The sequence below is a fragment of the Eleutherodactylus coqui genome, chromosome 6, assembly GCF_035609145.1.
Source record: "Eleutherodactylus coqui strain aEleCoq1 chromosome 6, aEleCoq1.hap1, whole genome shotgun sequence".
Lineage (NCBI taxonomy): Eukaryota > Metazoa > Chordata > Amphibia > Anura > Eleutherodactylidae > Eleutherodactylus > Eleutherodactylus coqui.
Genome location: NC_089842.1, coordinates 172910549 through 172923020, shown reverse-complemented (window position 1 = coordinate 172923020; position 12472 = coordinate 172910549). Strand labels below are relative to the sequence as shown.

Sequence of the window (12472 nt, the reverse complement as noted above, 5' to 3'; positions counted from 1 at the left end):
TAAGATCTGTGCATTGCGAGACACACGAATATGAACCGCATATGATACACCAAACTGATTTTTTTCCCTGCCGTGCGAGGAAAAAGGTAGAAATATATTGCACCGCGTGGTAGTTGCCAAAAACACCTCATTTGCGGCAAAATCGCAAGTTGGCGAGTGCGATATCAGGCAAAAAGCCACTTCAAATAGTAAACTTTCTTAACCAAGTAATAAATAGTTGCCTATTTATTTCAGTCAGCGCCACGTAATTCTACATTTCACCTGCACTTGCGAACACGGCAGCTGCTCACAAATGACGGTGGAAGGCTTGGGGGGTCCCATAGCGAGGACCCGGCGACCGGTTTTTAATAAATTACTAACTGGTTTATTCCAAGGATATCTGCTGACTGGGGATACTGAACACTTCTCAATCCAGAATCCTCTGTACCTGCTTTGCTTTGTAGAAGAGAAGAAAGCCCCATATATTTCTGATGTAACACATCATTCAGGTGTCCAACCTTCGCATCTCGGGTGCTAATTTTTCTTAAAAGCTCAACAATAGAATCCAAAATTTCTTGGTCTCTCTCAGAAAAGTCCTGTAAAGAAAGAGTTATTGACTCTCCATCTATATATGTCCCTAAAAGTAGGTTTAACCTTTTTGTGACTATAGGTTGTTTTGCACTGTCAGCAGAACACCGTCCCTTGCCTTCATATAGTGACTGGCAGCTTCCTTATACAAGTTTGTACATGGCGTGAGCTGCCAATCATACTGTTATGGGCAGATGAAAGCAGGACTCAAGGGTGTTCTCTCTCAGTTTTGGCAACGTTTAAATGCACTTTACTTGAAAAGTACTTAAACTGCATTGTCCTTGAGCTCGGCCTGTCTCCGTCTATCCTATGCCGAGAAAATGTAGCATAAGAGACCCGATTACTGCTTTAAGGCTTGTTTCACATGCGCCAATTGCGGGCAAATTTATGCGTCTGTGCTATGGGCAAGTGTCCCGGCCTAGTCATGGGTGTACTGACCCGAAATCGGAGCATCATAGATTATCATGCTCCGCGTTTAAGTCAGAAGACCCGCGGTCAGGCCAGGACACCCATCCCTATTACAGATGCATAAATGCACCAGTAATACACTCATATGAGACTAGCCTTAAAGGGCTATGCAACCAAATGCATTTATCACTAACCCACTAGAGAGGTGATAAATCTTAGATTGGTTGGTGCAGGACCTTTGGGTCTCCTACTGAATGCTAGAAGGCAGTACTTTTGCTCATAGAAACCAAGTTTCCTATTAACCTACTGCTTTCACATAAAACAATGCAACTATGTCTAGAATATGGTTCCATTTAATGTTACATAGAAATGAAAAGTACAGTAAGGACAAAATACTTACGCTACAAACAAGGGTGTCTCGGTCCCAACCTTCATGTAGATGCTCTAGAAAATAGACATTCAGACAGGCTTTCTTAGAATGACGCATTGCTTACACCCCTGGGAAAAATATGTACCCTTCCCCTTAGATTCCCTATTTCTGGAGATGCGTTACATTGAATGGTTCCTGGTCTCTAAACAAAACATCACAATATTTTCTGCAGTGTTGAGTTTTTATATTTTGTAGAGTCCTGCAAATTACAAAAATCTTTATTTGTATGAAAGAAAAAACTTTAAGGCTCTGTTAACAGGGGGTGGAAATCTTGCGGAATGTCTGCAGCGGGACCGCACGGAAATTCAGCAAGGTTTCTGCAACTGCACTGCTGAGACATTTGGCGTGGGTTTTGAAAGAGACTTATTCCGCTGCGGCCATCTCCCCCCCCATAAAGAGGAGAGAGCCCGCAGTGGAAACGGTGATATAATTGACATGCTGCAGCTTTGAATTTCGTGCGGCATGTCAGTTTCAGCGCAGCTTGGCCACACGGAAATTCTGTGGAAATTCCATCTAGTGTGAACCCAGCCTTAAAGAAGTCTGCCATTCACTTCCTGCATTCTAAACTAATTGCATCATAAGATGTGAGATACACTAATGAAAATAAGTGATGTAACATAAGTATATTAGGCCAAAAAAAAAATGTCCAGCCAGTTCAGCCCATTACCCACCAATGTTGATCCAGAGGAAGGCAAAAAAACTCCCAATGAGCTAGAAGCCAATTTTCCTTATTTAAGGAAAAAAAATCCTTCCCGGCTCCAATCTGGCAATCGGAATAATCCCTGGATCACTGACTCTTCTGAAGGAATCAGAGACTATAACATATGATGTAACGTCAAAGAAACACACCCAGGCCTTTCTTGTATTCTAATCAAATTTGCCATCACTATAGCCTCAGGCAGAGAGTTTCATAACCTCACCGCTCTTACAGTAAAGAACCCCCTTCTCTGTTGGTGTAGAAACCTTCTTTCCTCTAGACGTAGAGTGCGCCCCATTTGTCACAGTTCTGTGTATAAATAGATGATGGGAGAGATCTCTGTATTGCTCCCTGATATATTTACACATAGTGATAAGGTCGCCCCTCAGTATCGTTTTATTTTTTTCACCAAATCCTCCAAAAATTAAATATCATCTTTTCTGTGCTTTCCATATGACATACAAATTCCTGGTAAACTGTCCAATAGACAGTTCACCTCCACTACTCGTCTAGGCTCTCTTCCCCTTCTTTCAATAAAACACACCCACGATAATCTTGAATGAGGTTTCCAGCTCAAGCAGCCGGAGGTGCCATCTGTTCCAGATCTTCGGAGCCTGTGTAGCACAGAGGATAGCACATGCAGGTGGCGGTATTTCTGACATGAGCGGATTAGAGTATGTCACTGCACATGCCAAGAACTGGAAAGTATGGTATCACCAGCTGCCTGAGGTAGAGACATCAAGCAAGATTATCATTGCCCTGTTTTACTGAAAGAATGGGCGGAGAGCCCATATGCATAGCGGCGGTCGATCATGAATTTCCAAATCATGCAAGAAGTGCTGATAAAGTCATACTTCAGTCATAGGATCAAGTTGGAAAAAAAAAAAGGTACAATCCTGTCCAACATCTTATAATAGAATCAATTTATAATGCTAGAATCAGGTGACAGACTTAATTTAGGAGTATGGTCACACAGGACAGATTTCCCACGATACCACAGCAAAATCTGCATCTCAGTTCCCGCATCAGATTTTTTAACACAGCGAGTAGATGGGATTTCCTTAAATCCCATCCGCCTTGCTGGTACTGTAATATGCTGTAGATTTTCTGCATACAAATTCACAGAGGAAAATCTGCAGCACATGTCAACATAACCCGAAAATGCAAATGTTTATCTGAAGCAGAAAATTCACTCAGTCGTTCAGTTCTATGCGATCATTTAGTATATTTCTCCTGATTTAGTCATTACTGTTTTGTTGTAAAACATAAACATTTTATTACACTTACCAATAAGAGATGCCTGGTCTTTCTCCAGCTGATTTGTAATGGATAGGTGTTCTTGTGATTCACTTATGGTGGCGCTAATACTTTCTTTATGTTGTGCATTTTGCTGTAAAGACACGATCATAGCAACAATTACACGCAGAATGTTACAGCAAGTATTCAGCGGCTATAAGCAAAGAGATACCACAATACTCTGGTGTGGTGGTAAATCCTTCCAAAAATCAATGGCCATGGGGATTGATGTCACAGCAAAAGTGAAAAGGCTTATAACCTTAAATTAGTAGTTAGCAGGAGATGATCAACCGTCCTATTTAGACACAGATGTCTTTTGAGCAACTTTTGAGCAAAAATCGTTGTGTCACTTACATCGCAAGATGATCGCTCAAACGTTGAGCGATTACTTTGCGCTCCAGAGGAAACAAACGGGGGGCCGCTTCTTCTCTGCATCCAGCTGTTCCCCGCTGGGAGCGCCCGGCTGTTATACAGACGAGCGCTCTGAGCAGAGGATGCAGAAGACAAGCGGGGTGTCCCTGCTAGGAGCGTGTGGCTGTTTTACAGATGAACGCTTTGAGCTGAGGATGCAGAAAACAAGCGGGGTGGCTCCGCTTGTCTTCTGCATGGAGCGCCCAGCTGTTATACAGCCAAGTGCTCCGTGTGGGGTATGGAGAATGCATCTGGACAGCTGAGTTCTTCATGCCCCACCTGTCATTAGGGAGCGGAAAATAGCTGAAACAATAGTATCCTGCTGTATCCTACTGTGAATCCCTGATAAGGCTCAACGTTGTCTTTCAGCATGCTAAAAGACAACGATGAGCGATGGTTTAAGCAATTTTTGAGCGATAATCGTTGTGTCTAAATGGGCCTTAAGACCCTTGCTAAACCTAAGGAGATAGTGTTTCGAAACACTAGTTAAAATAATAAAACATAAATTACCTATATCTGAGGAATTGTGGTTATTATGGAATGCTAATTAAGTCACTGATCTAGCTAAACCTGGTTGAACAGTATAAATGTTCACAAGTTGTTTCATGGTTAACCTTTGTTAAAAAGTATTGTTCAAATATCTGGAAATTATTCATTAACATTAGAGATGAGCGAACATACTCGTTTAGGGCGTTTTTGCACTCGAGCACTGCTTTTTCCGAGTACCTGACTACTCGGATGAAAAGATTCGGGGGCGGCGTGGTGGAGTGGGGGGGTAGCAGTGGGGAACAGGGGGGAGGTCTCTCTCTTTTTCCCCCCCACTCCCCTCTGCAGCCCCCCGAATCTTTACGCCCGAGTAGTTAGTTACTCGGAATAAGCAGTGCTTGAGTGCAAAAACGCCCTAAACGAGTACGTTTGCTCATCTCTAATTAACATTCATTACCCTTCTCCCCCTTCTGTTCTTTCCCTGTTTGTCTTTTTAAGGTTATAACTAGAGATGAGCGAGCATCGTTTTTTTCGAGTAACTGCCTACTCGTCCAAAAAGATTCAGGGGGCAGGGGGGGTTGCGGCGGGGGGGGGGGGGGGGGGGGGGAGGAGAGAGATCTCCCCTCCGCTCCACCCCCCACGCCCCAAATCTTTTCGGACGAGGAGGCATTTGCTCGAAAAAAGTGATGCTCGCTCGAGTAATTGCCTTAACCAAGCATGCTTGCTCATCTCTAGTTCTAACGTTTTTGTTTTTTTTCTTTCCTTTTTCATTGTTCCCTCCATTCATTACTTTGGGATTAAAATAATTTATATTTTGTCTTTGTAAAACAATTGAAAGATTCTGCTAAGTCAAATTTTCCAAGTTGTGGGACTAAGTTTCTCTTTTATCAAAAATTAGTTAAAGAGTTAAAAAAGATACCAGAATGCAAACTCATTAAAAGAATGCAAATTTGGAAGTCTGATATTCACTTTATGGCTGCTCCCTCATACCTCCCTCATACTCTGCAGCTCTGCTTGTTCTGATCAGTTGCTGTGTATATGCACAGGCCCACCACTAGTCAGCGCATGGAGGGCTAATATTCATATCTGAGCAAGCACAGGAGGATACATTCTACAAGAAAATATAACATTAGTGAGCATCAGGCAATACCCTCACATGTTCTGAGGAAAGGAGCCTTAGGGCTTGTTCACACGAGCGCTGTGGGCACGCAGTATTGGCATGTGAAAAGATTGCACCTATATTACACCAAAGATCGCGTGAATGGGTGAATTCCAGCTATCTGAATTAACCCGTTCACATGATCCATGGTGCATGCTTGCCAGATCCCATAGAAGTCTATGGAAAGCACGCACCAAAGATAGGTCTGGTCCTATCTTTGTGCGCACCACGGAGCTTACATGCGAGCTTGCAATCACATATCCTATCTTTGATAGGCGTCAGGATTTTGCACATCTAAAATTCATTCATCTGAATGGTTCGATAGGAAAGCATTAGTTCTTATTAGAGATGAGTGAGCATACTCGCTAAGGCAAAATACTCGAGCGAGTAGTGCCTTATTCGAGTACCTGCCCGCTTGTCTCTAAAGATTCGGCTGCCGGCACAGGTGAGCGGTGAGTTGCGGGAGTGAGCAGGGGAGAGCGGATGGGAGAGAGTGAGAGAAAGATCTCCCCCCCCACCCCCCCCCCCCCCGTTCCTCCCTGCTCTCCTCCGCCGCTCCCTGCCCCCCGCCGGCAGCCGAATCTTTAGAGACGAGCGGCAGGTACTCGAATAAGGCACTACTCGCTCGAGTAGTTTGCCTTAGCGAGTATGCTCACTCATCTCTAGTTCTTATAGAAGTGCTTTCTGTGTGCACCTCTAATGTGCACAAACAGCACTTGGGTGAACGAGGTCTTAACAACAGGAGATCCTCAAACTCTGCTTGAATTTATTACTCACCAGTTTCAACCTGCAGTTCTCCATGATGACAAGTTCAAGCCTTCTGTTTGTTTCATAAATTTCCTTGTCAATCAGCTTTAAAGTTGCAAGACTGCCTTGAAGTTTTTCAAAAGCCAATTTTCTAAGCTCTTTTAAAGAAGCCTTCTTCGTGTCCTAGTGAAGTAATTTTAAAGACGACCAGTCATATGTGTGTTTTAGTTGTTCCCAATAAATTAACAATTGTGGAGCATTTTTTCTTAGAATTGTGGGTTGTTCTGTACCCTTGTTATTTCTCCTGGGTAAGTATCATTTAGGGTGCTTTCAAATTTGCGCTGGGGATTTCACTTTCCTGCTCCGTTAGGGAAACAGAAAACCCCGAGGCCAAACGGTTCCATCTGTGGACGACACCAAACAGCACCGCGCGGACCCCATTGACTATAATGAGGTCCGCCTGCTATCCGGATTTTGGACAGAAGGAAAAAGCTCTGCATGCAGCGCTGTTTCTTCCGGTATTTTCATCACAACCTCCCGCAGGAGGTTGTGATGCGGATGTAAGACCACCCTAAATTATCAACTGGATGTTACCATTCCATTGTCAACAGGGTGTGCCTTTGCAGGGTCTGGCATTGATCACACTGATTGGACAGTATCAGAGTTTGTAGGGACACCCCCCCAGACTCTGCAGGATTACTTTACCTTTATCTTAGTGTTGACTTCAAGGTCCTTGGTAATTGTGTTAATGGATCCCTCCAAGGATTTTTGTTTGTTTTTCATGGCTGCATTACAGAAGAGGTTTTCCATTATTTACTGTATATGACAAAATAGTTACCAATACATGGGTTTTCCGAATAGCTCACGTCTCCTACTCCGCATCCTCACCACTAGCTTTCTTTTTAAGATCCTCATAGTTGACGTGCTCCTTGTTGTATGCGTCCTCTGCAGCATTCATGATAGGGATGTTCTTGGTCAAGTTCTCTTGCTGGTTTTCAAAGCCTGAAATGGATTTCTTCATTTTCTCCTACAACAACATAAAGACACAATATTCCACTTCAGTAAGTAATTGCAGCTAAATCTGAACTGTTGCTACTTTGTGCGCTAGTTTTACACATTTCATCTTACCTCAAGAATTATTATCTGATCCTGCAGACTTTGTACTTGACTAGAGTATTCCTTGCTTGATTGTGCCTGTTCCTCATTTATACTGCGGATTTCCTTGCCCCATTTCTCAATTTCTCTCCGGAGACGGCTGCCCTAGAAAGAGAAAAAAAAACCTCTCTCTTTCTGTATCTTTCTCTAAGTATCTGCGGCATTTTGCTTCCTAAATGTAAATCCAAAAAGGTGAAAAATAGAAAATATTATTACTTTAAATCTATTATAATGAACTACTGAGTATGGATATGTATTATAAAAGTAGTTGCACCAAAATCAACTTTTATCACCTATCCATGGGACAAGCAATGAAAGTCTAATTGGTGAGGGGTCTCACTACTGAGACACCTACTGATCTCGAGATTGGGGGTCCTGTGTCCTCCGTCTTTTTTACTGCAGGCTCACTCCACCCTCTTAAGTGAGGAGATTTAATGGAGCGACAAATCGAACATGGCCAGTACGGCTCCCTTCAATTTCAATAGGACTGTACTGTCCTAATTCCATCAGCCCCTTTGAAAGGAGTGGAGCAATGCCTCACATGTGTGACCACCGCTCCAGTTATTCTGATGTCACTGCAGGTGGGTGCAGAGATCCTACAGTGAGAAGAGGAGGACATGAGACCCTCTTTGTCAGGTCTGTTGGGGGTCTCAGTGATGAGACCCCCCCACGAAACAAACTTTTATTAGCTGTCCTGTGGATAGGTAATAAAAGTCAATTTTGGGAATACCCTTGTAATGCTGTAGTAGTATTGTATGTAAACATTTATTGTCCAATTATACAGCACTTTGACTGAATACTGTCACTTTTTGCTAATTATTCTTGTGTGGTGATCTGTAATATTAGCATCGAATCAAAATGTTATGCCGTTAGACTATATGTATAATACACTATGCAGAAGAGAGCTCTGACATTGGAGCTCTGTTCTGCATATTGTTAGAAACGTGTCCTCAAACATGTGAGCTATGCAGTGAAATCTCAATGTTGGACGAGGTCCAAAACTGGATTTGAAAGGGTTAAAATACCAGGTTACTTATAAAAGATAATGCCAAAATTTCTGTTTTGTAATGACCTTGCCTCCTCAAAAAATGAAAAAAAAGTGATTAAAAAGTTGTATGAACCTCAAAATGGTTCCAATAAAGATTACAACTCGCCACACAATAAAACTAGCTGTCACAAAGCTGCACTTATGGGGAAAAAAATACAGAAAAAAGTACACAGCAAAGCATAATTTATATATATATATATATATATATATATATATATATATATATATATATATATATATATATATATATATATATATATATATATATATATATATATATATATATATATACACACACACATATACATATACATACACACACATTTATTCTGTAGAGGTAGTAAAATATAATGAGAAGTTTGGTATCTGACCCACAGAATAGAATGTACCAGTTTTTACCGCACAGTAAATGCCATAAAAAAAAAAAGAGAACCCAAAAATTGCAGTTTTTTTCCACTCTGCACCACAAAAAAAATCCTAAAAGGCTTTCCATACATTAATTGGTAAATTAATTGCTGCCACTGAAAATACAACTCATCTTGCAGAAAACAAGCCCTCATACAGCGGTCAACAGAAAAAAAAAAAGTTAGGGGTCTTGGAAGGCAGGCATGACAAAATGAAAAAGATGTCGCAAAACCCATTGCTTCTGCAGTATAGCTACAGAGTAAATTAAGTGTAGTTAGCAGTAGTCTTATTGTTAGGGCACATTTCCCCTGGGTACAGGTGGCTCAGTTTTAGAAACAATAGCCTAGTATAATAATGTAATTGTGAAACAACCTCTCTTTACACTCTATGAAAGCTTTCTAACAATACCTATAGAGTTATGCCATAAAATACTATATATGAAATATGGAGCAACACCAGTTAGAGGGGATGGCAAGGCAGTATGGCTTCAGAAAGAAGAACACTACAATTCTTCTGAAGACTATATATTAGTAAGTTGTAAAGGTCTCCAATACCTACACTCCTGACCTCACCATTTATGCGATGAGCAAACCCTTTAAGTTTCTTTACTACACAGGGTAATGAACAATGATTCCTACTTCTGAACTTGGAAATGATGTTGGATGGGCATCTGTAGGGACTAAATTGGACTACATGACTATTGGCTTTTGCCTCACCTCAATTGTCAAAACAGCTTTCTTATTGTGTCCATTTTGGATTCTTTTCTTCATTTCAGCCATAAACGATTCCTCTGACAGTTGCCACAGCTCCGTCTCTTTTGTCACTTCACCTTTTCTAATCTGGATACTCATTCTGTTTTAAAAAAACACAGAATGAGGCAAATAATTAAGGAGGACCCCTTCACCGCGGCACACTTCGGGGAAGGCGGGGAAGTAATTTCAGCTGCCCTGATGGATCCGATCCATCAGGGCAGCTGAATCTTCATTTTTTTAAACTTTTTTTTTTTAACTTTATTGCGATTGGCGCTGATTGTTTTGTTCAATAAAGCTTTTCTGAATTAGTAACATATGTCTAAACACTATTCTGAGTCTACAGAGAATATTCATATCAAACCTTTTTTGATGTTCACTTGCAAGATTCTCCTTGAATTCTTCCACGTGAGCCGTGAGCTGCTCTGTGGAAATTCTGTAAAGACAATGATGTAGTAATAAGTGTGATGCATTGCGAATGCTACAATCACATAACTGTCTTGCTAATTACATACCTCGTACTTTCTAACAGCCTTTCAGTGTCCTGTTCCATTTCCGTCAGTTCCATTTTTAACTTTCCTAAAAGTTCCTGTTTTTCGTCAAGGGCGGATCTTGATTTTTCAAGTCTTTCAAAATAAGAATATTCAGATTAATAGTGTTTTTACATTGTGATATGATGCTCACACTATATGAATTTCTTCTTGTCTAAGGAGATGGGCCCATACCGCAACTCCATGTGCCCTAGATTTCATATACATACATGTCTTAGGCTCGGTTCACACAGGGCGGATTTGCCACGGAAATTCCGTCCGGAATTTCGCTGCGGCAAATCCGCATGCGGCTGCTAATCCCAGGATTAGCCAGCTATGTGGACGAGATTTGTGAAAAATCTCGTCCACAAGGGACAACCAATCCGTCGCGGCAAAGCCGGCAGAAGCCAGCAAAGCGGTGCAGATTCCCTGGCTGCAGCATTTCCCCAGACGCGGGTTTTAAAGCAGCACTTTCCCATCGGAAATCTCGCGTTTTTTCGCTGTGGCAAAACTGCGAGATTTCTGCCTGGAATACATCCCATGTGACCTCAGGCTTATAGGCAACAAATGCAATCTTACTGATTAGCCATGTCTCTCTTTATCACACGCTGAGTGTCTTCCTCCTCGGAGGCCGCCTGGTATTTCTGCTTCACATCTTTATTCTCCTTTTTCAGAGACGCGTGTAACATTTCAGCAGTGTTCATTTGCTCATCTAACTAGAAGTAAAGAAAGAATATATGAACTATAATACACTAAAACAAACATAAAGCCATGTAAGGCTGCCTTCATATCTGCGTTTGAACCTCCAGCTACAGGCAGCGCTTTTTCTTCCGGTAAAGTGCCGGCCAGCTGAGCGGAAAACAAATGGCTTCCATTCAGCCAGGGGCTTTCCCTTTCCTGCTACCCGAAAGAAGCAGAAAAGCGGAACCCCCGCCGCAGATGTGAAAGTAGCAATAACAACTTATAATGTATTATGTAATAAATAGGCAGGCATTCAGAAAACAAACCATGAAATTTGCATAATAAAAACAGCACTAGTTGGTTTACACTGCCTTAGGCCGCCTGCAGACGACCGGGCCGGACCCGACCCAAGCGCCTGCAGAGAGCACCGCGGAATCACCCGCTCCCGCAGCTCCGGCTCTTTCATGTGCCGGCGCATACGCAGAGCGGAGCCGGTGGCCGGTGAGTGACGTTTCTCTGCGAGCCCCGCACGGAATTAGAGCATGCTGCGGTTTGTTTGCTGCGTGTGATTTCGCGCAGACAGACCGCGGCCGTCTGCATAGGGGTGGAAATTCTGCGGGGAATCCTGCCGCGGAATTTCCGCCCGTCTGCAGGCGGCCTTAGATATAGATGGAAAGTAGATTATGTAACAGGTATCAAGGGCTAAAAACACAGATGTGCTTCAATGAGGGTCATGGTCAGTAATACATCGACTAACCTTGCATAGCCAATAGATGAAGGAAGGAGATTTAATATTCCCTTTTACAACATCCTCACACACAATGTCATCCTATGACTGTCTTTCTAAATACTGCAAAGGTAGATTTACGTTGGCTACATATGTACTTTTATTTCACATCATATGCATGTGTGTATGTGCAGCTCATGGAATCGCCGCAAAAAAATCTCAGCGATATTTCACAGATTTTGCCTAAAAGTTTGCCCCTCTCTTTCCCTATGACAGAACTCTTAAATCTCACACTTGTGCCGTGATTTAGCAGACCAGCACATCTACACATGTATACGGCGAATCTGCTCACAAAAAGGGCAGTAACAGTCCGGCCCGCCTGGCATAATTTACGTGCTGCACTGAAAACTCAGGTATACTTTTATAAAGAGCCATTGCAAAATAAGTTTAGGAAACACATGTAGGTCATAGTGTAAAACTGTGCTTGGTTTACTTGGGTAAAAAGTGGTGACGGGTTCCCGTTAAACCTCATGAAAATGGAAAGTGGGGTTGTTCTGTGCTTGCACTACTAGTTAGTACATATCAATAAGATGAAAGCCCTCTATAGCAACTCACTATAATATTCTGCCTATACAGTGGAAATGTCACTGCACTTCAGTTGTTCAGTTTTGCCTTGTAAAATATTAATCACTGACATTTTATGAAGCCACTTTCCTCATCTATTTTTATCGGGAAGCTAGACACAACCGGCCATCGCCAAGCCGTAGGAAGTCACCAGGCACCCTTTAAAGAGGTTTTGCAATGATCAGTCTTTTGCTGGCTCATTTTAATAAAGGCACTTTGATACTGACAAATAAGGAAGCCCTTCACAGGTATAGACTAAAAAATGAAATCTTTATTGAAATCCTTTAAAAACATATATGGGCTGACTGAACAGACAAAACATAAAGACAAAGGATATCTTGATATCCTTTCC

General features: G+C 42.1%; 1 protein-coding gene across 1 annotated transcript in view; it reads right to left on the bottom strand.

Annotated features, from left to right (window-relative positions):
• CCDC175 (coiled-coil domain containing 175) overlaps positions 1-12472 on the bottom strand; it is a 54935-nt gene that overhangs the window by 1664 nt on the left and 40799 nt on the right. Inside the window, exons 9-19 of the mRNA XM_066608219.1 lie at positions 10668-10804; positions 10074-10184; positions 9923-9994; positions 9526-9661; positions 7330-7461; positions 7090-7228; positions 6907-6986; positions 6232-6384; positions 3390-3492; positions 1376-1419; positions 428-575 (exon numbers count right to left, since the gene is read on the bottom strand). Coding sequence (XP_066464316.1) covers positions 428-575; positions 1376-1419; positions 3390-3492; positions 6232-6384; positions 6907-6986; positions 7090-7228; positions 7330-7461; positions 9526-9661; positions 9923-9994; positions 10074-10184; positions 10668-10804 — 1255 coding nt within the window. The remainder of the gene's footprint in view (positions 1-427; positions 576-1375; positions 1420-3389; positions 3493-6231; positions 6385-6906; positions 6987-7089; positions 7229-7329; positions 7462-9525; positions 9662-9922; positions 9995-10073; positions 10185-10667; positions 10805-12472) is intronic.